Source organism: Condylura cristata, unplaced genomic scaffold (assembly GCF_000260355.1).
Source record: "Condylura cristata isolate star-nosed mole 26May11 unplaced genomic scaffold, ConCri1.0 scaffold00002, whole genome shotgun sequence".
Lineage (NCBI taxonomy): Eukaryota > Metazoa > Chordata > Mammalia > Eulipotyphla > Talpidae > Condylura > Condylura cristata.
The window spans coordinates 18,694,523-18,721,979 of record NW_004567103.1 but is presented as its reverse complement, the minus strand read 5'-3'; the positions used below and the strand labels follow the sequence as shown (position 1 = coordinate 18,721,979).

General features: G+C 36.3%; 1 protein-coding gene across 1 annotated transcript in view; it reads left to right on the top strand.

Annotated features, from left to right (window-relative positions):
* The window catches only part of CPS1 (carbamoyl-phosphate synthase 1, mitochondrial), a 112,058-nt gene that overhangs the window by 22,291 nt on the left and 62,310 nt on the right, over nt 1-27,457 (top strand). Inside the window, exons 4-18 of the mRNA XM_004674809.1 lie at nt 265-354; nt 2,422-2,478; nt 4,939-5,031; nt 8,885-8,974; nt 10,623-10,751; nt 11,309-11,415; nt 12,218-12,356; nt 12,959-13,036; nt 14,555-14,653; nt 16,249-16,344; nt 19,703-19,892; nt 20,886-21,043; nt 22,556-22,684; nt 25,706-25,850; nt 26,705-26,915. Of these exons, the coding sequence (XP_004674866.1) occupies nt 265-354; nt 2,422-2,478; nt 4,939-5,031; nt 8,885-8,974; nt 10,623-10,751; nt 11,309-11,415; nt 12,218-12,356; nt 12,959-13,036; nt 14,555-14,653; nt 16,249-16,344; nt 19,703-19,892; nt 20,886-21,043; nt 22,556-22,684; nt 25,706-25,850; nt 26,705-26,915 (1,811 nt within the window). The remainder of the gene's footprint in view (nt 1-264; nt 355-2,421; nt 2,479-4,938; nt 5,032-8,884; nt 8,975-10,622; nt 10,752-11,308; nt 11,416-12,217; nt 12,357-12,958; nt 13,037-14,554; nt 14,654-16,248; nt 16,345-19,702; nt 19,893-20,885; nt 21,044-22,555; nt 22,685-25,705; nt 25,851-26,704; nt 26,916-27,457) is intronic.

The window sequence follows — 27,457 nt, the reverse complement described above, 5'->3', positions numbered from 1 at the left end:
CAGCTCCCTGGCCGGGGATGGAACTCATGCTGCAGTGGCTTAGGAGAGCTTCATAGTGTGGTGCTGTAATCCGTTGTGCCACCGGGGAGAGCCCAACAATTTTATATTTTAGGAGAAAATCATCTTTCTTTTTGTTCCAGTCTCCAAAATGTTAAGCTTTGTCAGAATACAAATGTTCTTTCAGAAAATGCCAACTGACTCTTGAGACAGGCCACAGGCGTTGGCTAGTACCTTGTCTGAGAAATGACTGCCTGTCTTTTCCAGGTGGCGGGTTTGCTGGTGCTAAGTTACAGCAACGACTACCACCACTGGGGCGCGACCAAGAGCCTAGGGCAGTGGCTGCAGGAAGAAAAGGTGAGGAGTATTTGGTGGGGACCATGGAAAACTGGGAAGGGAGCGCATGGAAAGGCCCATGCAGCGAAGGGGGTCTTGTCGTAGGAATCTTTATTTTGGAGTGTACTTCCTTCTGTTATTGTAGGCTCAACTGTACTAATTCGCATCTAAACACTGAGGACACCGTATTTTCAGTTTGTCCACTAGGTGGCACTCATACATGTTCGTAGCTTTTCATCTGCAAAGGCTAGAGAAAAATTTTAAGATTTTTCTATTCTCTGGAGCAACTGAACCACCCGTTCTCCTTTTATTAAGGATCTAGATACATAACTTGCTTCCTGAGATCTAGTACCAGCTCTACTATGAACAGCCTTTGGTTAGGTCACTCAGTGACGCCATCCTTTTTCTTTTTATAGTGCACTATTTATTTATATAATGTTGGTGTAGGACACATAGGATTCAAAGGAATAAGATCACACCTCTTCAGATGTAATCATACCATGCTTTCTTCAATTTCTGTTTTATAAGTATAAACAAATTGATGTCTCTGGAACTAAAACTCTGACATAATTAGATGTGTCATTTGAAGTAATTAATGATGAAGTTATAAAATTTATTTTATTTATTCCCTAATTTAATTATTATTTTCCAAACATATACAGATGACTCTTTGGGTTTGGATGTCCAACACAGGTCATTTACATTTAGCTTTATCTCCACTGTCATAGCTATATATATTTTTTTAAAGATTTATTTATTTATGCTTACAGAACTGGGATACAGGCCAGAGGTGTGGTGGATGGGAGGATTTACCAGAGATAGAGTGGGGAGCAGAACAGGCAGACTGACAAAGTACACTGTTGAGGGGAGCAGCGGGTAGGTCAGGAGAGGTCTGCTGCGCCATGTGGGTCAGCTCCCTGGTGCTGCAGTGGCTTTGGAGAGCTTCATAATGTCATGCTTTAGCCCATTGCGCTACCAGGGAGAAGCTTATTGTAGCTACTTTGTGTTTAGCTGTTGCTGGACCTATAATTAACAAAATGTTATTTTGAGGAACTTCAGCTTTTCCAAAATCTACCCTTTTTGGCTAAATGTTTTCTCTTTCTGGAAAATGAAAAAAATCTTGACTTTATCTTTCTGGGTGTCATTCTTTCAAATTTTAAAAAGGGGAGAGAGGTATTTATATCATCCCCAGGGTTGTTAATATTTTCTTCTCAGCTGTTATCTGAAAGCTCATTTTTGTAATGGTCATTCGCAAAACTATTGCCTTTTAATGTGTTCTCTGTGTTATTTAGGACACCTGAGATTTGGAGCACAGCTGCTTTGTGTCACAAATTAAGTCTAATCCACTTCTTGTTATTTTATTTTTTAAAAATGTTTTTTTGAGTTTTCTTCTATTATCATAGAGTAGAAAAATCTAATATAATAAGCTATTCGCCTCCTTCTATCTATGTACAGGGAGGAAAAACACCTTGTTCACACATCACTCAGATCACTGGTGGCAGAAAAGAAATAAGAACTTGCTTTCTTGGTTCTTAATTTTTTTGCTGCCCTTTCATTATCTTCCGTCTGTCTATATCCAACGTAGTGAAAAACAAAACAAATTGTGGTGTTACGTCACTTAAAACAGGATGGGCAAATGTTATTGTAGCATGACAACTTAACAAGCATCTTTAGATAACTATTAAGTGCCTACTATGTACCAAGAGCGTTTAACTAAAAAAATGTTTTTGTATATTATTCATATATCATAACTTATGAAGTTTGCAAATTCCATTATACCTGCACACATACACACACACATTACTTATTTAAAATCCTGGGTTAAAAACAACACTGTAGCAGAAGATTGATGTTCAGAATTTTTCATTTTTTATTCTGAGGAAGAGCCTGCGTTATTAAGAGTCCTGTGCCCAACTGAACAGCAATTTACCCTGTTCTGACAACACGGTCACCCTGGGTCAGAGAAAAGAAGGAGTAGGGAAATTATTTACTGCTCAAGAAGATAGATGATGTTAAGTTTGTAACCTGAAAACAATATGCTGGATCTAATTTCCTACAATTTCACTGTCACTACAATTTTTCTTACAGGTTCCTGCAATTTATGGAGTAGATACAAGAATGCTGACAAAAATAATTCGGGATAAGGTATGACCAACATCTTCAGCCAAACCTGTGTTTCTTCATATATATCTTTTTGTAGTCCAAGAAAGCCACTAGTATGCAAAAAAAAAATGAATGTTGCAACGTTATGTCATTTGGATCTTCGGCATCTTGTTTTACTACTTCTGATATAAATTTTAAGACTTAATACTTGATTGGGATAGTCGTTACTGAATGGATGTCAGATTATTAATTCACTTGGGACTTTCTAGAGTGTTCACTTTGTTCACTTCCCCCACATGTCAAGGTCTTTATAATGCAAGTCACATGACAGGACTAGTCAGTGAAACAAGTGGAGAATGTTACATAAAGTGCATAAAATTTTGGCCTAAATTGAATGTCTATGCCAGAAAATGCAAAGCAAGAAGTATACAGCATTGGTGCTAATATTTCTTCAGTTTTCTTGGAGAAGTTTCCCATGACATTACTGAGCTGTATTTCCTGCGTACACCACCTTAGCCCTCCATTATCTAGTCTCTTTTGGGACTGCACCAGTGACCAAAGTGATATCAGGCAAATGCTGAAACACCCTATCTCTTCTCTGAGAATGTATCTTCACCATCTGCTCATTTCTTGTTATAAAAGGTGGGCACCATTTTACTTTAGGCCTGAACTCTTATATCCCAGACTGGATGAAAACTTTACATCACTATAATGTTAATTAATTACCTCAAATACTAGTACCAATTTTTCATTAAATTATATTACATAAAAAAGGAAAATGATGACACAGTTTCAGTATGAAATAAGTTTTCCATAAAAATTTGTTACATTTTCCTTGTTAGATGATGTATAGGTCGAGGATCTTTGTTAGCAGAAAGAAAGAAAGAAAAAGCAGCTTAGGAAATAAGAATATGGCCCTGTACCCAGGGAGAGAAGGAAGGCAGAGTTTATGGAATTCTTCTGATGATTTTCCTGAGAATAGTTTTTAGAATATATGTCCCAAGTAGATTCACATGTTTTCTTAGCCCATCATTATCTTGTGAGAGCAGTAAACAGTGATGAGGCTATAAGTAACAATGAGGAGGGAAGAGAGTAAAATTGGGAAATCCCGTTTGGGCTGCAGAATTGGCAGGTTGACTACAATAAATTCAGACTTAATAACCTGGCAAAACACTTTCCAAGCGTCTACTGTGTTCTTCATATTTCTTAGTTTAAGAGGAAACCTCTTTTCTTTTTTTTTTTTTATCAAAGTCAGTTTATCAAAATTTAGAACAGTTGAACACAAACAAATAAAAAGTAATGCTGCCTATTGTATTTAATTATGAGTAGTGCCAGTTCATATTTAAAAAAAAAAAAAAGGTATGCTATAGTTTTCTATTCAATGATCTTAGGTTAACAGTAAGGTTGTTTTTCATTCAGCATACTTTAAGAAAAGGGAATGAGATCTGAAAACCAAATTCTAAGGTTAGGAATCCATGAGTGCATTAAGGAATCCTGTGATTTGGACTATAAATGTAAGTAGAGACTGCCCTGAAATTTAATAATTCAGTGTAGAAGTAAATGGCATTTTTATTTATTTTTCCTGGATTGTGAAGTAGTGCTCTGGTTTTAGTAATGGCACTGAAATAACAATCATATCTGAGGCACTTACTACCTCACCTACTCCAAGTGACTTTTTCCTGAAGGAAAATATTCAGAGGGAAATAAAAGCTTCCTTTTATTTACTTCAAAGCGATCATTTCCTTTTTAAAAGGCAAATCAATAAATTATTTTAACAACCCCCTCCAATAAAGTCTTGGTTACTAAATATAGCATGCCATTTTTTTCTAAGTAGTTCAAACTGGAATTACTAGCAAATAAGTAAATCTCAAAGCACAGCTAATAGTAATCAGAAATAATTTGCCATATTCAACCTAGCAAGGTTAGTTTGTGAAAACTTCACAGAGGGTTATTAAACATTCTTAAAGTCAGTCCTTAGGGATAGCTGGACATTAGCATGTCTAAAGCTGTGAATTGTCATTGCCATTGCTGGGAGTTTATGACTCATGCTGCATTTTACTTTTCTACCATATGATAGTATCATAAATTCTCATTCTTTACATTTTTCTGCAGTTTTTGTATCTTATTTTCTTCTCCATAGATTGTTTTGTTCCCTTTTCCATGAAATATTTTTAGATAACAGAAATTAATAGGTACCTTTCATACTCCAATTTTACCATCCTGGAATCTGGAGACCTGAATTCTGTGGCCTTTTGACTTTGCATCCCCTAGGGGACTGTCTCAGCCTTGATGAACTAATTGTACTTCCCAAAGTGTTTCCAAAATGTACTGGACAAATTGCTTCATCTTTCCATGTTGAGAAGATGAAGGTCTTCTGCTGATGGTTATGAGTAGTTATAAAGACATCTAAATCTTGGAGCAGCTGTTTAAGTCCCTCTAGATTTATTCTGTCAGCACCTTTATCGTTGTTCTGGCTTAACTGTCTGTTTCTTAATTTGATAGGGTACCATGCTTGGGAAGATTGAATTTGAAGGTCAACCTGTGGATTTTGTGGACCCCAACAAGCAGAATTTGATTGCTGAAATTTCAACCAAGGTGAGATTTTTTCCTTCATATTTTATAACTATTTCATTACCTTTAGATCGTTCTTTCTAGATATATCAAAATCTTCACTTAGGCAGAGGGCATATTCCAGAAGCATCAGAGGTAAGGAGAAAAGAGGACCTCATAGTAGCTAAAATATATATTACAAAATTTGCTTATAGGGAAGCCTTCATGCTGATTCAGATACTGTTTTGGTGCTTTAGTTGAAAAGCTTCCAGAAAACTCCATTGTTAGTATCTTACTATATACATTTAAGATGTTCACTCAGGTTTTCTTGTGAACTTTCTTCTTGAATATCTTACAGAGTCAGCATTTATTTGCAAATTATTTCCCTCTGCCTAGAGTCCCTTTTTCCCCACCCCTTTTGGACTTTAAGAAGTCACTTTTAACAGTCAGATCATTGTTCGTCTATGACGTTTACCCTGACTCATGATACCTTTGTGTTTTAGGTCATTTATAAACAGTTACCTATCCATTTTCAAACTGTACTTAACTCCCTGAGATTGTCTCTCTCACCTGCCTGTGGTTAATTCTTTGAGAGGAACAATCATAATTTATTTCACTGAATCCCCACCACATGATGCTCAATGATAATTACTGAATAAATGGGTCAAGCCAGTAAATAGCAGTCAAAGTGAGTGGTGAAGATGTAGTGCATTTTTTTTTTCTTTTCTGATTGCTTTAGTTGGTGCTTCTGATGGTTTGATTTATCTCCAGTACTAATATAAAATTATCATTACTCTTAACTATTATAAGTTTCATTAATAAACTGATAATAGGCAAGATGTTTTGAATACCTATTATATATCAGACATTCTTTTAGACACTCTACTAACCAATTTATTCAATCATCAGAGCAATTCTATGGGGATAGGTATTATAGGAATCTAATTTACCAAAGAAAAAGTGGGGCTATAGAGATTTAATTTCATTCTCAGGGTAAACAGCTTCTACTAGGTAAGATCTACACCTAGAAAGGCTTGATTCAGCATCTCTCACATAAACATTATCTTATATGCCCTCTAATATTTTAGAAATGATAAATATTAGTAGCTGTGGTCAGACTATCATATAATAATATTCACATCAGCTTATGCAATTTTACTCAGATCCTTTTACATTTGGAAGGTGAAGAGTCTAGGATATTTGAAGCAGTAAAACATATCTGAGATAGTGGGAGAATGCATCAGAAATCCCCATCCTGTGGTAAGCAGTGCTCAGACCCTTACTGTGACAAAATACCCGTTCATTTGTGAAATGATTCACATGACTCAACACTGACCCAGCGAGTATGAAAACGTTCCTGAAGAGGAGCTCCAGCTGTAAGAATATTGTTACTTCAGAGTATTTTTAACAGAAAGTTTTATTGAAGGAATAAAGAATCTGATTAGTGGTGTGGCAGGCTTAGAGAGAAACATGACATTCTGACCTGGTATTGCTGTACTTGTCACATGGAAATGGGGAATGAAGATGTGGGGTTCCTTGGAATCAGTAGTGAGTCTTGAAGTGCATGTCAGACCCCAATGCACATTCACATTATGCTGAAGTGTAATTAATAGGAATTATTAAAGAAAGTGAATTTCAGTGACTATGTAATTACTAATGTATTTGCAATTTAATTATTCTCTATGTGATGTTCACGTGTTAATTCAAACACTTGTCTATTCATATGACATGAAACTTTTTTTCTGTGTTTGTTTCCATGCACTTCTCATTGAGGAGTTTGAGACATAGCATGAATGAGGCTATTTTTCCTTTTCAAAAGATAGGTCTTAGGATTGATATGACTTTGAGAATCTAGTCTGGCACTTTCCAAATGTGAGGAACATTGGTCTAAAGGAATACACTGGTCTAAAGAAATATACCTTAAAATAATTCTGTGCTCAAGTTATGCTGAAAAGCACCACATCACATAGTGCTCCCTGGGATTGACCTAGTGCATGTCGATAGCCTGGTGTTTGTGAGGTCTTGCTTATCTCCTCTGATTCTACTAGAAAGTATAAAGTGTGTTTTCATAGAGGGCAGCATAAAGGCACCTATCTGTGATTTTATCTCTGTCACTGTTTCTTAATCAAGCTCAGTTAAGTCATTTTATTATAGCTGTGATGAGTGTACATTTGTATCAGGAGATTCTATTTTTCTGTGAGTTTTGTTAGGATGTGGCTGATAATTTAATTCATTGTATTGTGATTAAATTTGATGTAGCAACTAGATGGGAACTGCCTTATTTTGTAACAGAAACCTAACATTAGGAATAAATCTACTTTTCAGACTAGCTCATTAGAAAGAATGTAGCAGTCATGGAAGAATTCAGTAATAATTCCCTTGGATCTCAGAAGGATTGGGAATTTTCTTTTTTTCTAGAATGAATAGCAGGGAAAAAATCCTTTTCATATTTTTTTCCACAAATAAATCTAACTTCACATGAAATAGACCTGTGAAGAAGTAGACCTCTTCTCAGTTAAAGTAAACTTCTCAGTTTGCAGCTTTTATCTAAAACCTTTGCAAATGTAGAATTCATCCTAAATTCAGAATTTTCTAGCTAACTCTCAAGGCTGGAACCAGATTGGGGACTTAGCCCTCTAGGCTTTTCTATCTGTGTTTCTATTATTTCTCTTTTTATGACTTTGGTTTTGGTCAATGTCCGTGAAAATGTCCGTGAAAATGGATCTAACTCCAAGCAGTGCTTAAGAAGTAGGTAATGATTATGATATGCTGTGGGATCCTTTTATGAAGTGTAACTTTTTTTTTAAAAAAAGATTTATTTGTGGCCCTCCCTGGTGGCGCAGCAGGTTAAAGCACAGCACTAAGAAGCTAAAGCCACTGCAGCATGAGTTCGATCCCCGCCTGCCCCGGAGGTGACCACATGGCGTGGCAGACCTCTCCTGACCCGCCCGCTGCTCCCCTCAGCAGTGTACTTCTGCTGTTCTGCTCCCCACTCTGTCTCTGGTGAATCCTCTCGCCACCTCTGGCCTGTATCCCAGTTCTGTATGTATAAATAAATAAATCTTTAAAAAAAAAAAAGGTTTATTTGTTTATGCATACAGAACTGGGGTACAGCTCAGAAGTGCAGGGGCAGTGAGAGGATTCACCAGAGACAGATTGGGGAGCAGAACAGGCAGATCGATGAAGTACACTGCTGAGGGGAGCAGTGGGCAACACAGGAGAGGTGTGCTGTGCCATGTGGATCATCTCCGGGACTGGGGATCAAACTCGTATTGCAGTAGCTGCGGTTTGCTTGCAGTGCTATGCTTTAACCCGTTGCACCACCAGGCAGGGCCCTGAAGTGTAACTTTTACTGCAGCGGTTGCACAGTAACTTAAAGGGACCAGTGGTCTACGTTACTTAGCAATTTCTTTGACTCTTATGTTAATTTTATCCATTAGCCCCATTTCCTAAACCTAACCCCAATGTCCCTACCTCTACAGGAGTTTTATTGCAAATTGAGGATTAAGTAGTCTTTAAAGCATTATGTTTCTATAACCACATTTGTATAGTGCTGAATCAGGTAAAGATAACTTGAAACTTCCAATGTGATGGGTTGTTACTGCAGCAAAATATGAGAAAAGTGGTTACTAACCATGGGAGCAATCAACTTTCTAGGAATTATTGTTTATTTTTGTAATTAACAATTTATATAAAATGGCAAAGGACTTTTTAGCTCATAAAAAGAGAGACTGTCTATGGTGCTCATTTGTGCCTTTCTTGCAAATTGATTAACTGCCAGTCACTCCCAATCAATGTTACCAGCCTCTGTACAAAGCACGCGCAGATGTTTTTAGGAAACTGGTATGTTGCTTATAACTAGAACTTTCCTCTCATGCTCTGGTTTTTCAAATGGCAGGATGTCAAGGTGTTTGGCAAAGGAAACCCCACCAAAGTGGTAGCTGTGGACTGTGGAATAAAAAACAATGTAATCCGCCTTCTAGTAAAGGTAAGTAATTTGTTCCATCTCATGGGTGAGGGTTTGTAATATCGATCGTTAGTGTTAACGCTGACTTCCTCTATCTGTTTCAGTGAAAGCTTGTGCATTTTCTCAGAATGGCAGGGATCTACTTTCTTCTTGTTGCCTTTGATCTACAAAATAACACATTTATCCCTCTTCAAATTAGAGATATAGGCTACTATGTTTAAAGGGGAAAAAAGCCTCAAATACTACAAAACACCAAAGAAAATGACGACTGTTCTTATTGCTTGCTGAGTGACAGTCTGAGACACACTACATTCATTTCTTGGGAGGGGTTGAGATGGTCAGTAAACCAGTCTGAGAGAGAGTTTGTCCACTGAGATACCTTTATTAGGTACCATATGTTTGCAGGGGTGATGCCTAACATTGTACAAACTTTCGCATTACTTTATACCAACTCATAGACAACAGGTTAAAAGTGGCTGTTATGAATGGGTAAGGCGCATTTAGCAATTATGGTATTATTTTCTTAAATATTGTTTTGTCTGTAATTGTCCCCTCCTCACTTCTCTTGCAATTTAGTCTCAGTCTCTTTCTCTCCTTCCCACCTTCCCCACTGTGATATTTGGACAACTCCAAATTATCACTGTTGTAGAAGAAGCGCTCAACTCACCTTTTCTTTTTTAGAAAATAACAGCAATATCCAAATAATCATTCCAAATCCTTACCTTATCATTAGCAAAATTTGAAACTCTTCAGTGGCAAATACCCCTTTCCACATCTACATCATTTTATTTTTTTGCTATTTTAAGTCATTTTGCTTTTCTTATAATTGCAAACATCTGCATCTCATTGCCCGAGGGCTCACTTTGATTGGATGGAACCTATTGCCTAGCAGGAAATGCCATAAAATGAAAGGTTCTTTGAAAAGCCCTAAACAAAGGTTAGAAAAGGATTAGTACATAATATCCCAGTTCCTTTGCCCTGTGACTGATGGTCCTTAAGGTGGATATTCTACCGTGGGTCACAGAGTTCCCCAATGGCTTTGACTGTAGTTGGCTATGGAGGTAATTGCTTCATAATGCACTGATCGAGGTGTCTTGGGTGCATTTCCATTCATATTTCTGGGAAACATCTTCCTCACAAATACTTGTTTCAAGAAATGCTTCTGAAGATATCTTGCCATCCACTTTTCTATGGAAAGTTCTAGGTTTTTAAAATTAGAATTTCAATATAGATGATAGGAGAATGCACTGGAAATAAGGCTGATTAAAATTTGGTTGACAGAAAAGATAAAATTGAAAGAGTGAATGATGGACCAAACTGAAATCTTGTAGACGATGGATTGATCTCTTTCCGCAGCTTTTTATCCCACAATGAAATTAACCTGTATGTCTGAGTGAAACCTGGATTACAGGAAACACATTATGTATTTTCTCAGAATCAAAGTTTTAATGACTTTTTTAAAAATCAGTTTCTGCTGACTGTTACTCCGTATGCCACAGACAAAATACAATGAGCCACCAAAGAGTTTTTTGGTCAACATTAGTTTTTTGAATCATGTGCTCTTTTCCCCTTTCCTTTAGGGAGTAGTTAATCAAGAAAAAGGTCTAGAAAACTACACTTTGGCACAGAAAACTGTTATTAAGTTGATCATTCTTGTGTTCTTTTCCAGCGAGGAGCTGAAGTGCATTTAGTTCCCTGGAATCACGATTTCACCAAGATGGAGTATGATGGGCTTTTAATTGCCGGGGGACCTGGGAACCCAGCCCTTGCACAACCACTAATTCAGAATGTCAAAAAGGTGCAGTGATCATGGGGCTAGTGTGTATATCTGTGTGTGAGGTGGAGGGAAGCCTGCTCTGTGCTCTGGACTGCTGAAAAGACTACATTTTGTTTACTCAGGAATGTTTTAGTGCTTCCATTTGTGACCTCTAAGGCTAGGTCAGCAAAATATTATACAAAGAAACAAGTGAAGGGTGTCAGAGGACAAAGAACCTTCCTTCAGATAAGGAACTGGGACTGTGTCCTCTTGATACACTCACTGGAGTGTGATCTCCAGAGGTGTCTTTCCACACATTCAGAAGTGTTCCCCACCAGACCTTGGGACCTACGAGACCCTCATGTTCTTAAAGGACATTCAATCTAAATTCAATTTAGGTTCACTTGAATGTTAAATACCTTTCATTTAATCCCAATGCTCCTATTTGTCAATCATGTCTTACTTATATTCTACTTTAAATTCAATTAACTAATCTTTACCTTGTCAATTAAGGAGAAAGTATATTTTACTTTATCCATTCGGAGGCAGCATTTTTGGGAACTGTATTTCTGACGTAATAAAAATTCTCTCTGATTTAGATTTTGGAAAGTGATCGCAAGGAGCCATTGTTTGGAATCAGTACAGGAAATTTGATAACAGGATTGGCAGCTGGTGCCAAGACCTACAAAATGCCCATGGCCAACAGGTAAGGCTGGAATGGTTTGTACAGGTGAACAGACTCTCCATACTGTTAGTAACTTGGAGAACTTATAGATGTTTCCTTCAGAAAAATTGATACATACTGCTCTGTGTGCATAGTTGTCTGAGTACCTGATACCACTTTTATATAATTCTTGGAAGGAAGGCAGCCTTCTGTAAGGATAACTATAATAGTTTAAGCTGCTTTCTTTACCTTGGCATAAATTGAGGTTGCAATACTCAATCAAATGACATTTCAAGGGAAATTGTCAGATATCAAGCTTGATTTCAAAGCATTGATAGTATCATGAGACTTTACAGTGATTTGGTAACTGAGAAATCTACAGTTTCTCTGCAGCTCTCTGCTCCTCTCCCCTTTCTGCTGCCACACACACCATGCCCAACCTCCACATAAAGTAGAGTTAAGAATGTGTCAGGACTGAGCAGTCATATCTTTCCTCTAGCTTTCAAAGCACAGTTGCTCCCTTTAAATAAGTTGTTTATATGTCTGTCTCTGTTAAAACCTAGTGAGCAACTCTTAACTTGTTATGAGTGCGATTCCCCGTTTTCTAAAACTGATTTTAGAAGTTTAATAGACCTGATATTTAACACACAACAAAGCTTACTGAATTGATTCTTGTTGCTAAAATTATTGGAATTAACAATCTGTGACTTTTCTCACAGAGTAATTTTCACTAAGCAATTGAAACTTTTGCATTTTAATAGGTTTTTCTTGTTCACTCTTTTACCTTGAACATGCTTATATTGTTCTCTTCACTTTTCCTTTTTCCTCTTCTTTTTCTCTCCAGAGGGCAGAATCAGCCAGTTTTGAATGTCACAAACAGACAGGCTTTCATTACTGCTCAGAACCATGGCTATGCCTTGGAAAACGCCCTCCCTGCTGGCTGGAAACCACTTTTTGTGAATGTCAACGATCAAACAAATGAGGTAGGTGCTCTCAGTAAACTTGATTAGTCTGTGATAAGAAATGCAGGGCGTTTCATACTCTGTTATACAGACACCTTTCCCTTTATTTTGAGGGCTACTTGGGTGAGTGTATATAGAAGAAATCTTTTTGTAGGTTTTATTGTAGATTATTTCTGCGTTTAAAGTCTTTTCTGTCTGTCTAATTCTCTCGTCTGTTGACTCATTAAAATCCACTTTTTAAGTGATTTATCAGTGATTGTCCTACACCTGTATTGTTAGTGATGTTTGGGCCCCATCTGTATGGATCTCTGGTATTCACTTAGCTTCACTGCAGTAACCTTTGGGAAGACCATTGGAGAAGCAATTTAGGAGTCAGATAAGAGAAGTGGATTTGAATCTGTTTCCAAGAGTTGGAATCTATTTCCAACTGATTGTTCAAATCAGTTGTTTTTATTTAGGGAACTGCTTTGGGTTGAGTCTTTGTTCGTCTACTTTGATTGGTACTGTTTTTAGAATGCTTTTGAGCATTTAATTTTATTTTTAACTTGTATTGTCCATTGATCTATACATAGGAATTGATACTCATTGCTACAGAAGGACTTTACTCTTTCTTATTCCTTTAGGGGATCATGCACGAGAGCAAGCCTTTCTTTGGGGTACAGTTCCACCCAGAGGTCAGCCCAGGTCCAACAGACACTGAGGTATGTCAGAAAGATGAAGTCTGTTTTATTTTGTTTAGATCAGAAATGTGCTTAGGTGAAAATTTAAGCAATCAAAATAATTGCCATCGATGATGTTGGTGCAGAGCATCCTGAAAAGAGTGCTTGAAAACACATATTTTTGTGTTAAAATTTCTCCATGAATATCACGGAGGAAAAGTCTCTCTTTATAAAAAATGAAAGTAGGAAAGCCCTTAAGAAACCCAAAGTGATGCTATTTTTATTTAAATCATTGTAATATATTTAGTTCTGAAATTTACAATTGTTGTATTATGCAAATGAATTCCCTCTTGCTCTCCAGTTCTCATAACGGAAATGAAATTTTAATCCCCCATCTGTGACTTCACAAAAATCCCTATGGCAACTGGTTGTGTAGTCATGAAGGGAGAATAAACAGCAGCAGGAGATGGAGGGGGCAGGGTGCAGCGAGGGGACAGGGCATGCTTGCACATTTGTATGAGATGGTGGCTTGAAAAGAATGATGAGGAGTGCTTAGAGGAATTTTGTTCTTAAGCATTTTTATTTTTTAAGTGAGTTATTGGTTTAGTATTTAAGGCCATCCTTCCAAGTGAGTCTGACACAGAAAAATCTGGGCAGTCTGGAATGACTTCCTTTCTTCCACCCTAGGGCCTCCAGTCCCAATGCTGACAATTCTTCCCTGTCAGGAGTGACTCAGAAAAGCCACCTAGACATAAAGTGGAGGAAATAAGAACTTTCCTCTGTAAAGTCTACTTTCTCATTCCTGAGCTGCCTTTTCAGATATTTGTGTTTTGTCCTTATTTTAATATTATTAGGAAATAATGGTTTTAAATAAAGTCAGTATAACATTACCCACCTACAATGAAAAAATCGTAAATCACACTTAGTTTCATACATAGACCATGTAATGAATGCTAAATGCTTTTCATAAATTTAAAATCTAAATTATTTGCCTCTATTAGTCTTTCAGAATAGGAATTGGAAGTTAAGATATGCAATAGACCCAATGTCACTTAATCCTTTTCTTGTTCAGTCAAATAGTTGCAAGACAAAAATGGAGTAACTTTGTTGATATTTGGCAATGGTAGTAAATTCATTGGTAAAGCTTAAGTATACTCTTTAGTCATGTTTTCAGAGTTGATAGAAAATATTTTAAAATGCCCCTTTTTCTATTCTTAGAATGCATAAGTGGTATAGCTTGAATATTTTTTGAATAATTTGAATTTTATTTAGAAGAAGGAAATGATGGATAATGATGGGACCGAAAATGTGAAATTTTCAAAGTGCTTATCTTAAATGTTCATTGTCCGGTGAAAGCTTTCTTTTGGTAGTTTTGAAGTGAGCAACGGAAGTGTTTAGTTCATTTAGTAATCATATAGTGTAAGCCATAGGTAAAAGTTTAGTTTGCCAGATTTGGTAAAAAATTATTGCAGTGGAATACCAAATTTAACTGGACATATTGTATCTGGCCAACTTATGGGTTTTAAAGTTTCTAGTTAATTGGTTATGCTTTTTTTCTAGTACCTGTTTGATTCCTTTTTCTCACTGATAAAAAAAGGAAAAGGAACCACCGTTACATCAGTTCTACCAAAGCCAGCACTAGTTGCATCTCGAATTGAGGTCAGTACATGTGGTTTGGTTTTATGTATTTTGGATTTTCTCTATAGTGTGATTTTTTTTAAATGAATGATGTAAACTATTTTAATGTCTATGAACAATGATTGCTAATTTTGTAATTATCTTAGCAACTACTTCTGTGCTGTTCTTAATACTATTCATTAAAATCTTCAGGATTTTATTTAAAGTCAAACAAGTCACACTGCTAGAATACTTGTAATTAGTTTAGTAAAGACTAATGTTTAATTGAATTTAAAATTTGATGTAGTTTGGAATTTGAAACATCCTCCCTATTAAAACACCATAGCCCTGTATGTTGAGATATAGTTCAGACTATAGGCTCCAAATATAAGATAGAATTTATTGTTTCATCTACAAAAGCGATATTGGACTTTCACGTGTGGAATATTATTTTACTTCTCAAGAGCACATGAATGAGGATAAATGTAGTATAAGACTTAAATGCTTATTTGTTTAAATGTGTATGCTAATGTAAGATTTCTGTCTTCTATTTCCTTCATACTTAAAGCCACATACATATTAACAATGTTGTTATGCAAAAATATATTTACAAAAAAATATATTTACAAAAATATATGTACTTTCAAGTATATATCTCTATATACTTTATATTTTTATTAAAAAAGGGAAAAGATACTGACTTATATGTTTACAAGCAACAATAGGGTAGGTTAGATGATCTGTTGCAAGGATTTGCATGACAGTTTCCTTCCCTGAGATGTACAGAATGGAGCTAATTCAGTAGCCAAGTGAGCTATGCGCTTATGTGTAGTATTTTTCTCAGAATATTAACGCATGTACTTCAGGTGATTTTCTTTTGTTAATGATGAGGAAAATGTTATAATTTGGGATTCCACAGTCTAGTACATCCCCTTCTAAATGGTGGTTGATGTGAACCAAGTTTTCCAAATCCTTGTTTCTCGCGGTGGCCTAGAACATCTTTTTCTCATTGAAGGGCTTGGTAGTTGTGGGTAGACGATAGGCAGAATGTTTATTTGTGGATTTTTAATATGCTACCAATTTTAAAATATGCTTCCATCTTTTTTTCTTTATTGTATTTTCCACAAATATTTTTAGTACTAAGCTGTAAAGGTGAAAGGTAGGATCGCCTTACCTGCTATGCTTTTTTCTTTCTTGGGGAAGGAAGAAGGCACTGGAGCTTGCGTGCATTTATGCTGATTCGTTGTCCAAAAAACACCTATGGACTATTGAGTGTATAACTTTAGTTAATTAACTTCCAAGGAGGTCTTTATTTAAATACACACACACACACATAGGTGCATATAGCTACATAGATACTTGTGTCTCTACTTTTAGATATTTATATAAGTTTAAATAAAATGTAGAAGTTCTGAAAAAATTTTAAAGTGAAAAAAATGTCATCTGGGAATTGCTTGAAAATGACAGATGTTTAAATGTGTTAGTCTTTTTTCTCATTTATTATATGTATTTCAAAACACTGTGGTTTAAATCACCACATAAACCCAGACAATGTAATTTGTCTTCCCCACTCTTGAAAAATGCCTTATTGTTTGCATATTAGTAATGAAACAATGCTATTTTCTTCTCACTTACAGGTTTCCAAAGTCCTTATCCTAGGATCAGGAGGTCTGTCCATTGGTCAGGCAGGTGAATTTGATTACTCAGGATCTCAAGCTGTAAAAGCCATGAAGGTGAGAGAATATGATCTTTGCTAGAATTAATATACTCCCTTTAATGAGTCTAATTAGTATTTTATAATTTAGATTTATGACACTACCTCTGTTCAAAGTCACTATAATTAATTTTCCAAACTATTCCTCACACATCTTATATTAAAGGAAGCTTGATCACAGAGAGGGTTTTTCATTTTCTCAACTATGCCTGCCTGTAAATTAAAAAGGCTAGATTGGTCTCCAATATTATCTATACCATCACGTGTCCATGTTGAAAACATATAAGGCCACGTTTAGAGAGGCTTTTTCGGGGCAATGGGCTTTTAAAATATGCTGGTCATTTGTGTGAAAGAGGGGGTTTAGGCTTCCTCGCTGCTGAAAAGCCTTACAAAAGTTTTAGTGGGAATCTGTTGTAGAGAGAAATGGGAAGATTCAATTGACAGCAAAAGCAGTAATGCCTTTTGTTCAAGCTTTGGAAGTTGTTACCTGTTATTAAGAGACTCCTATCCACTCCTATCCACACTATCCACATCTCTTTTTTTTTTTTAAGATTTTTATTTATTTATGCATAAAGAACTGGGGTGAAGGCCAGAGGTGAAGGGGTGGTGAGAGGATTTACCAGAGAACAGAGTGGGGAACAGAACAGTTAGATCAAGGAAGTACACTGCTGAGGAGAGCAGCAGGTGGGTCAGGAGAGGTCTGCTGCGCCATGTGGTCACCTCTGGGGCTGGGAATGGAACTCACAATGAAGTGGCTCCGGCTGGCTTGCAGTGCTGTGCTCTAACCCATTGCACCACCAAGAATCTTCATCTTGAGTGGATAACCTACCTGGATGGCATGGCTGGATTGCCAAGGGGGAAAGAGATTTCATATCCAAGTTGAGAAGTTGTCCTCCCTTTTCTTCACTTTCTCTGGAGTGCTCCCCAACCATTCACATAGTAAAACAAACCTTTAGAAAAATTCCATTGTATTTGTAAGGCATTTCTCCTGAAGAGCTTACTGGCATCTCTACCTTCCTTATCTTTCTGCGTAATCTCCAACTTGGTGCCACTCAGAGGCTATGGAGTTCTCCCTGGCCTTGCCTCAGGCTTTGCAGAAGAGACATTCACCAGGGTCCTGAGTAGGGGAGAGAAAAGTAGGGGAAGTGGTTAGAGAGCAGGGCAACACATGAAGAAATGAGTTGGCTGACTTTTTTTTTTCTTTTTCTTCCATTCAGTATTCTACATAAAAAGATTTTCATGTGCTAGGTGTCTGTTTAAAAAGGAGAATACAACCCCCAAATGCTTTATTTTTCTTCCATTTAAAAAAAATTAACTTTGCATGTATGCACACAAGTACACAATTTTTCCTGCACATTTTCAGGGGACATTCTACTTCATTGTGTTATGATTATTTTTTCTCGTTAGATAGATAACTGATGGAAATGCAGTAGTGTGGTTAGTTAGAGAACACCATCTACATGTATTCAGGATTTAGAAAACATTAAACTCTATTAGACTAACAAACTATATTTTTTAAGTTTATTTGATAGTTTTATAAACTATAAATATCAGGGCATGTCCTAGTGGCACAACAGTTTAAAGTGCAGGGCTGTGAAGCTGGCCTTAGCCACTTCAGTGGAAGTTCATCCCCAGCATATGAGGTGACACACATGGCCTAGCCGACCTCTCCTGTCTCGTCCACTGCTCCCCTCACCATTGTACTTGTCATTCTGCCTATTTTGCTCCCCACTGTGTCTCTGATGAATCCTCTCACTGCTCCTGCATTTCTGGCCTGTACCCCAGTTCTGTATGCATAAACAAATAAATCTTTAAAATAATATTTCCATAACTTGTATTTTTAATGTGCTTTTTATTAGGATAGCAATGATTAGATTTAATATCGTAATGCAGATATTAATATAAATTAACATTTTAAAAATAATTAGGTGGTGTATATATTGTAGACAGAATTATATTAGAAAAATGATATAAAGTTCATTGAAATGGATACTCACCATATTGTGTGTGAGATTTTTCCCTATGTAATTATTATTTATGAAAATAGATTATTTGTTGTATTGCACATTCAAGAAAAGTGCTTACTAATATTCTCAAGTCTGTCCCTGGTGAAAGAACTCCTATGACTTCTGTTGATGTATTCTTATATAAAACTCAATTATTTAAATTCCAACTCATATTTTAAGTACATTTGCTTATCTGTATTTATCCATTCATATTTTGTCAATTATATTCTGTTTAAAACAATTCCTTAGAATCTTAAGGGACTCATATTATGGACGAGCATAGGAGATACTTCGTAAGACTTGAGTTAGAGTGCTAATTTTGCCACTTCTCTGTTATATGATCTGTGGCAAGACATTTAACCTATCGAATCTAATTTCTTCATCTTGTCGGTAGAAATTTCTCTCATCACTTTGGCATACAAAGCAAATCAATCAATAAATGGCACAATTTGAATTTAAAATAGCATGAAATACATTTCAGTTTTCACTTAGAGCTCCCCCCCAAGTATGTAAGACTGAGTCATCTGAATATTTTGTTGACTTTTTAGAAGAGTTTCAATTTGACAGGCTAATAGGTAAGAACCATCTGCTCATATTTCATAGTAATTGTTTTGGTAAGTCACCCTCATCCTGGTTTGTAAACTATTATCTTATAAGCCAGCCTACACGAAGAATTATTTTGACGGTCTCTCCAGATGTTCAGTGATAGGGCTATGAATCCCTTCTCTCTCTCACACACATACACAGGCACACATACTTTTTTATTTTATTTTTTTTGCCACATGGTCACTTTCTTTTTATATATTGTGCTTAAGAACTGCTTTGCTAAAGCACTACAGCTACAGCAGACATGAAAATCTTAAAAAAAGTAGAAGGTTCTCGGTGCTTCTAGCAAGAGGGAAGAAATTGTGCTGTATTTTAAATGAACAATTAGTATTGTCTTCAGTCAAAGGGAAGCAGATTTGGTAGTGCTTCTATTTTCATTTGGAATATTTTATTTTAAGGTTGACTGAGCTGTAAAACTCAGTCATATTTGTGGGTGTCTAGTTGCCCTACAGACACTGACGGTAGTAGTAAGGAATTCAGGGTTACTCTCCCAAATTAGCCTGTTCTTTTTACTAGTTTTATTTTAAAAAATTTCATTCTTTCATTCACCAGGTGTTTGTCTTCTTTTAACTTCCATTCATTAGTCCTATTACTGAATTCTACAGCCCACCAAGTTACACAAAGTTTTGTTATCCACCAAATAACACAATTTTGTTACCCACCAAATAACCCAATTTTGTTACCCCTCATTTGAATATGGTTATTCACTTCTTTCTATCATGTATTCAGATCCTGGATCCTTTACATTTGTTTGTTTGTTTTCAGGAAGAAAATGTCAAAACTGTCCTGATGAACCCAAACATTGCATCGGTGCAGACCAACGAGGTGGGTCTGAAGCAAGCAGATGCTGTCTACTTCCTCCCCATCACCCCTCAGTTTGTCACGGAAGTCATCAAGGCAGAACGGCCAGATGGGCTGATCCTAGGCATGGGAGGCCAGACAGCCCTCAACTGCGGTGAGTCACTTACAAATGCAAAGTTTCGGCCTGTGCTCTTGTACATAATTTTTTCTTTGAACCTATCTAATAATTATGTTCTTTTTACTCAGGAAAGCTTTCTAATATGTGGGGAAGTAGCCACCTGAAAATGTCATATAACAAATATTACTGGATTATTTCACAAAACAGCTAAGACACAAAAAGACACATTTTACTTTAATGTTCAGGGAAAAACAAGTGGTTTTCTTATATCTCCCACCTTTATCCAAAGATACTGCTTTTTCCTTCTATAGTGAAGTTCTGAGAACATTATAAATGAAAAATGAGAATTAATATGGACTTAGTGGTGTAATGTGTCAACACTGTGGCATTTTTGCATATATTTTTGTGGTCACAGGACCAGTCCTTTTATCATCCCTTTGCTTATCTACTGAGGCCCCTGCTCTTCCCTCTTCAAAACGGGTAAAACCTTTGGAACTAGATCATGAATGAATTTCTAGTTAGTTGGGGTAAGCAGTTGGTGATGCAATCTCTGTATGAAATATGAAAGAATTAGCCAAAATCAGATGGCAAATTAGTGAAAACATACAATTTTCATAATTTCAAATCTAGATATATACTCTTGTCACTGGGGTTACTTAAATAAGAGAACTTTTTTTTGGAAATGGACCTCAGAAGACTTTATAATATGCAAAAGTCTTAAGATTTTCTGTACTCCTGATTTTTTAAATATCATCACTTTTATTATGGAGAATTTTACCCTGCAAGTAAGGTGATTATATAAGTGACAGAAATATTAGCAAAAAAAAAAATTGTCAGGATGACTTCTGAATTTTCATTTAAAAAATATATATTTTTTTCTATCCTACGTGCAATTCTATTGTGGCTGGGGATGGCTTCTTGAGGTTAATTTCAAGATTTTCAAAATTCTGTATTATATTCAGGTAGCTATTTTAAAAATGCCGCAAGAGTTTGAAATTTTAAAAACTGATGATTTTCATTCTTCTGTAGGAGTGGAACTATTCAAGAGAGGTGTGCTCAAGGAGTATAACGTGAAAGTCCTGGGGACTTCAGTTGAATCCATTATGTTCACAGAAGATAGGCAACTGTTCTCAGACAAACTAAATGAGATTAATGAAAAGATTGCCCCAAGCTTTGCTGTAGAATCGGTAAGGAATCTTTGCTCTAGAGAAACAATGTCATTATTTTTCCTGTATTCTAGAGATGATGATTTGTCATACCTATAAATAATAGTTAAAGTTATTATATTTGCAGAGATTTTCTTCCAGAAATGTACTTGCACTTCAGAGACATTGAATGTAAACTGCTGAAATGTTAGGGATTGGCATTCATAATTTTTTATGAAAAGAAAACATAAACCCAGAGATAAAGTGGTTTATCAACTATTTACCACTCTCACCACTTCTCAATTAAAGTTAAGAATCATACTAACTTGCCATGACGAAGTGATTTTTACCTTCTTCCTATGACCATTCACATGTCTTTGATGTTGGAATGACCTATAGTTGGGAAGTGATTGGATTTCAATGTTCTTATTAGAATGGACTACATGTTTAAAAATGAAATTACCTAGAAAAAAACACCATTGACTTTAATCAGTCAGGCCTATGACTGAGAAATCTGTTGCATAGATATCAAGGAGGAGAGATGGTTTTGTGTTTCTGTTAAAACATCTCCATCATATTCCATCCATCTTCCATTCTATGCCTATTGACTTATCAGTTGCCAGGTTAAAGTCAGCTTGCTGTACATCAGGTTTGCCTTGACTTTGCTCCTGATTTCAGGCACGTAGTTCATGGAGTAGGGGTACCAGAAGCAGTTTTTGATGCAGGTTTCCCCATTGTAGAAACAGGAAGCTCCCTTAGGGATAAGGCAAATATTGCTGGAACAGCTAAAAATGGACCATGTATGTTTCAGAAAAGAATGCTATCAAGTATATGGCATGTTACAAAGCTGTCAATCAAGAATAGTCCCAGGATAGCTCTGCTGAACATTTGGAAAGCTCCTGCCATACATTTATTCTTTCATTGCCAGATTTAATTATGTCCTTGCTTTCTCAGGATGAGAAGCAGGCATATGGGAAAGGTGTAATTACATTCCCATTGGTAGTGTAATAATACTCGATGACAGGAAAATATAGCCACCATATGTTGTATTTTGTAAGTTAAAAAAAAAAAAAATCCCAAGCTTCTGGGACTTCTTTCTGACGGGACTTGAAAAATGAAAAATGTCTTTCTATATAGTGTTCCTAATGCTGACTGTAGTAATACCAAGTTAGTTTACTTAGTAGTAGGAGACCTTGTTTCACTATGAGCTGAACATGCTTAAACTGAATAAAAAATTAAACATGGTTCTCATTTTCAAATTACTGATGATTGTTTCTGCTTGGGCCATGCTTTATTTCTCTATACATCAAGGTAAAATTCACCACAAAGAGATAAACAAAAAAAACCTTTCATTGATTATTTTTCAATACTGGAATTTTACTTAAAATTTGTTAACACTTCTTTTCCAGAAAGACTAGAGGGAATCACACAACATTTCCATTTTTACTTTTCTCAAATAAACTGATATATCTGAATTGCCAGATTCTCTTTGTATGGTCTTTTCTGTGAACATAACCTGCTTTGAAATTGCTGAATCCTTGTTCCTATTGACAGATTGAGGATGCACTGAAGGCTGCAGACACCATTGGCTACCCAGTGATGATTCGTTCTGCCTACGCCCTGGGTGGGTTAGGTTCAGGCATCTGTCCTAACAAGGAGACCTTAGTGGATCTCAGCACAAAGGTATGTATTTCCACAGGTCAAATTCTGAGCAACCAAGAAAAGTGACCTGATAGACCTTTCAACTAAGAAATTTTAATAGACAAAAATAGTATTTTCTCATGTGGCATATGAAGAAACAAAGCAAAGGGCCAGAAAACTAATCCAGAAAAATCCCTAGAAATCTGATTGTAGACTTGAGGTTACCAGAAGAGGAGTGTGTGGGAATGGGGAACAAGGGAGAAGAGGGTTCAGTGGAATGTGGTAGAGGGCTGTGGGTGCCTCTGTGGTGGGCATGTGTGGAAACATACATCTGACAGAGGGTGAATCTATAACCGCTAATCAGATGCAGTGTTACAAATCAATATCAGTCCAATAAAAATATCATTAAATAATAATGATAGTAAAAAACAATAGCGCATATTTTATAAAAAATAATAAAACCTATTTTTTTTATTAAATCACTCATATTCTCTAAAAGTGTTTTTTAAAAGTGATACCTTTGAAAGTGAAATGCAGTTAGCCCAGTTGGTCCTAGGCAAATTGATGATCACTTGCCTTCATCTTTGTTGTCCTTTCTGCTGACTTCAGTGCTATGAATTTAATCTGCTGCCGTCTTCCTCCACTTCACAATCTGCTGCAAAATACCCATAGTACTAAAATGCATTTTAGTAACACAAAGTAGAATATAATATCCTATTTTCCATTTTTTTTGAAATGATGGATGTGAATGACATCTAGTAAGTGAAACAAAAGATATCAGGTGTGTAAGATCATATCAAAAAGGAGTGAGCTGTCTGCCAGTTATCACACATATAAACAAAAGTGATATTTGAGTGCTTATAACTTCTTTTCTATCAAAATCACTTTTCTATATTACTAGACTTTATTTTCTTAAGTATATGGGGACAAATTGAGAAAATTGATATTCTCTAAAGCAAAAATTAGAGATTAACTTAGAAAATCTGTTGTGAAACATTGGGTTTTGCCCACACTAATTGCTCAGAGGATGGAATGGCAGTGCTGGTGGCTAAGTGCATGTTTGTTGAATGAATACATGTGTAGCCAGGAACTTCTGTAACTTACATGGCAGACAAAGCTGTGAATCTGACAGAGTTCTTGTGAGGACTGTTTGGGGGAGTGTTGAATAAATAGTTCAAGTAGAGCTTATAGCTTTATCATGACTTTCTCTTAGAGTGAAAGAAAACCAAGTCCTTTAAGTGCTGACATGGGATTTCTGAGAACAGATAAATAAAATGAAATATATTTAACAACGATGACAAATTTACGCATTGACAATTTGAATTTAATTTTTCTAAAGTTGCCAAAACAAAAACAATGAAGGAAAATATACCTAACATAATTGTTTCTTTTGCATTATGAACACTTGAGTCATGTATTAAAAGAAAAAAACATCTTTATGGAGGTACACATTTTTCCCCTCTAACCTCATAGAGGTCCCCATATTTTAAATATTAGTGATCTCTTCATTATTGCCAGTAGCTACTCTCTATATTCTATTTCTCTATTAGAAATTTATCATAGTGTATATAGCTAATTTGAACACCACTTTTTTTCTCTAAAAAAGTTTACAATTGGGGCAGTTTTGGAATAGGATAGTTTTTAATTATGTTCATGCCTTTAAGTGATCAATAGACCTTTTGATGGTTCTCTTTGTTGAAAACATTCCTGGTGGGAATAATCACTTGCATTATTCTATTCTAAGCTACCCCCTCATCTTCATAAGATGATGTTTCACACACTTTGAAGCTGCATGATCTCACCTAGGTCTCTAAATTAACCTTAAATATAAAATCTGAGGCTTGAAAAAGGATTGAGTGAGATTACTGGTGAAGATAATTTCCATTGTGCTTGTGTCGGACTATCTAGTCCACACCATTAGAATGCAGAAAGGTTTCCCTGAATACTCTTTTCCTTGGAATTCCTTTAGCAAACACAACTAAAGACATATTAATCACTATTCAGTTGTTGACACTGGCTACAGAGTTTCCTGACCATTTTAGAAACTTCATCATGGGCACTTATGGGACAAATGTGTTACATTTGCAGTTCCACATGCTGGAGCCTGTCCTGTTGACTGAGGTTAAAAATAATAGTGTTGAGACACATTATGCAAAAAACTTATATTGCAATATTATTTCATTATACACCCCGCTAGTAATTTAAAAACATTCCAACAATTTTCTCCAGCTACTTTTTCTTCCTTTCATTGCTGTGGTAAATCAAAAATATATGAGACAAAGGGACATGACTGTCTTGGACTTGCAGCCAGTAAATATCCTGAGGTCAGAGATTACCTCTTTGTAGTTTGGGTTCAGTGTTCTACCCACCAGTGGCTGCTCAGTAAATATGAAATTATAATTATACTAACTCATATCTGTTTAATCAGGCATACATGATATATGACTCAGTATTTAAGCACCAAGGCAGTGATTAACCATGATAATAGTGGCATATGATTCCTCTAATTCTCAAGTTTCATATGCCATCTTGGCCAACTGTTTACAACCATCATCAGCTCCTTTCTTCTCCTCATCAACATCAACTGACTTTTATTGTGTATGTCACTATACAAAACACCCTCAGCTATTTTAGAGAAAGCCAGAGTCTTTAGACTTATTTTTCCATATTTATTCGTACTTATCACATTTTCTAGTTTCACAGAAGCCTAGCTGCTGAAATAATTTCATTTCCCTCTGCCTGATTGCTCAATTATTTTCTCTTTTTCCTAAATTAGTTTGATTTAATGTCATATCAGCACTTTGAATGGCAAGCCTCAATAATGTAAATCAAGCATATTCACTGCAGGATGCTATTCCTACCACCTCACTGATTTTCTGACACATTGTGCCTTTTGGAGCAGACGGGTGGTGGTGGGGGGGTGCAGTTTGGGTGGAGGAGAGTGGAGACTGGGCTTGAGAATTTGGGTTTGACTAGGGAGGAAGCCAGGGCATTTTGCCAGTTTCCCATATTTAAACCATTGCGTTTTCTTACTCTTGATTATCTTTTATCACCAATTTCCAGGCCTTTGCAATGACTAACCAGGTTCTAGTGGAGAGGTCAGTGACTGGTTGGAAAGAAATTGAGTATGAAGTGGTGCGAGATGCTGATGACAATTGTGTAACTGTCTGCAACATGGAAAATGTTGATGCCATGGGTGTTCACACAGGTAGGCAGAAAGTCACAAGAACTATTGCCATGCCTTCAGTTCATGTCTTTGATGGTGTCTGGCTATCTTCACTCATTTTTTTTTTTTTTAATACTATTATTCTTATCAGGCTAGTCAAAAAATTTACACATAATAGTATTTTTCAGTACTGAAAATACATTAAATTTATATTCACAAAAACCCTATCAAATAAAACAGGTATCACTATCCTGATTTTCTTCAAGAAAAGGGTCAAATATAAGCAATATAGTAAATGAAGACTTGGTGTTGAGGAATAACATTGCAAAAAAAACTTAAATTAGTCTGGGGTGTTAGTCACTAAGTGAGGTAGGAAATTGCCACAGTGTTGAGATTATCTGGCAATGTTGGGAAGAGACCTGAGTCCGTAGAGACCTGAATATATTTGTAGGCTGAAGGGATGGTGACTGAAGGCTAAGAGATTGAAGATATTAACATTAAAATTGGAGAAGAGTGAAAGAATGGGAAGGGGTAGATAGAGCATACAGATGAATGAACCTGTCTGGGTTAAGAAGATATTATATTCTATGGAAGTATTTGAACAGAGAGAATTTGAGCTAAAGAAAAGGGGAATTGGTAAAGTTCATATCAACCTGGTAAACAGATGACTGAAATCTTCAGATTTAAATAACCTTGGGAAAGTGGTTTCTGTGAGGAATGTGTCAGAGTGCAATAGGTGAAACAGGAATCAGAGACATAATGGCTAAACTGCCTTAATACACAGTGCCACAAATGAGTTCTTTTCCTAACAAACATGTGGACATTTGTGTCTTGTTTTGAAGTAGATTCATTCACTAAAGTTGCCACCAGATAATAAACGCTCTTTGTATGTACAGGTGATTCCGTTGTTGTGGCGCCTGCCCAGACCCTGTCCAATGCAGAGTTCCAGATGTTGAGACGCACTTCGATCAATGTGGTCCGCCACTTGGGCATCGTGGGTGAATGCAACATTCAGTTTGCCCTTCATCCTACCACCATGGAATACTGTATCATTGAAGTAAATGCCAGACTCTCCCGAAGCTCCGCCCTGGCCTCCAAGGCCACTGGGTAAGGCCAGAATGATGGACCCTGGTTTGCAATTTCTTTGCTGGTAGAGTTGGAAAATTGACAGCTTGTGGAAGACTGTATACCATTTATAAACACTAGTCTCCATTTCTATTTTCTGGCTTCAAATCACTTAGCACCCTAAGGACATGGTTATTAATGAGCTTGCCACCAGATTGATGCAAACGGTATTGTGAGCTGACTGTGTTTGCTGGCTAATCATAAACTAATCAAAAGCTAGGTGGTCAAAACAGGCTGTGAAAAATCTGCTTCTTAATTGCTCTTTGCAGATGTTGTTAAAAAGTGCCAATTAATCTTTAATTTTAGTCTTCAACTGGCATCTTAGGTTGTATACTAAATGGTAGATAAATAGTTCTCTTAACTTGAGTATTCAGTACACCTTATTTTAACAAAACTCCACAAGATTAAATAATGTTGGTTTTACATGGGTAAATACTGCAGCCACATATGTAAGTCTGCTAACAAGCATAATTGGGAAAATTTATTAATAACTTCTGTTTCTATTAATGTATTTAACATCTGGC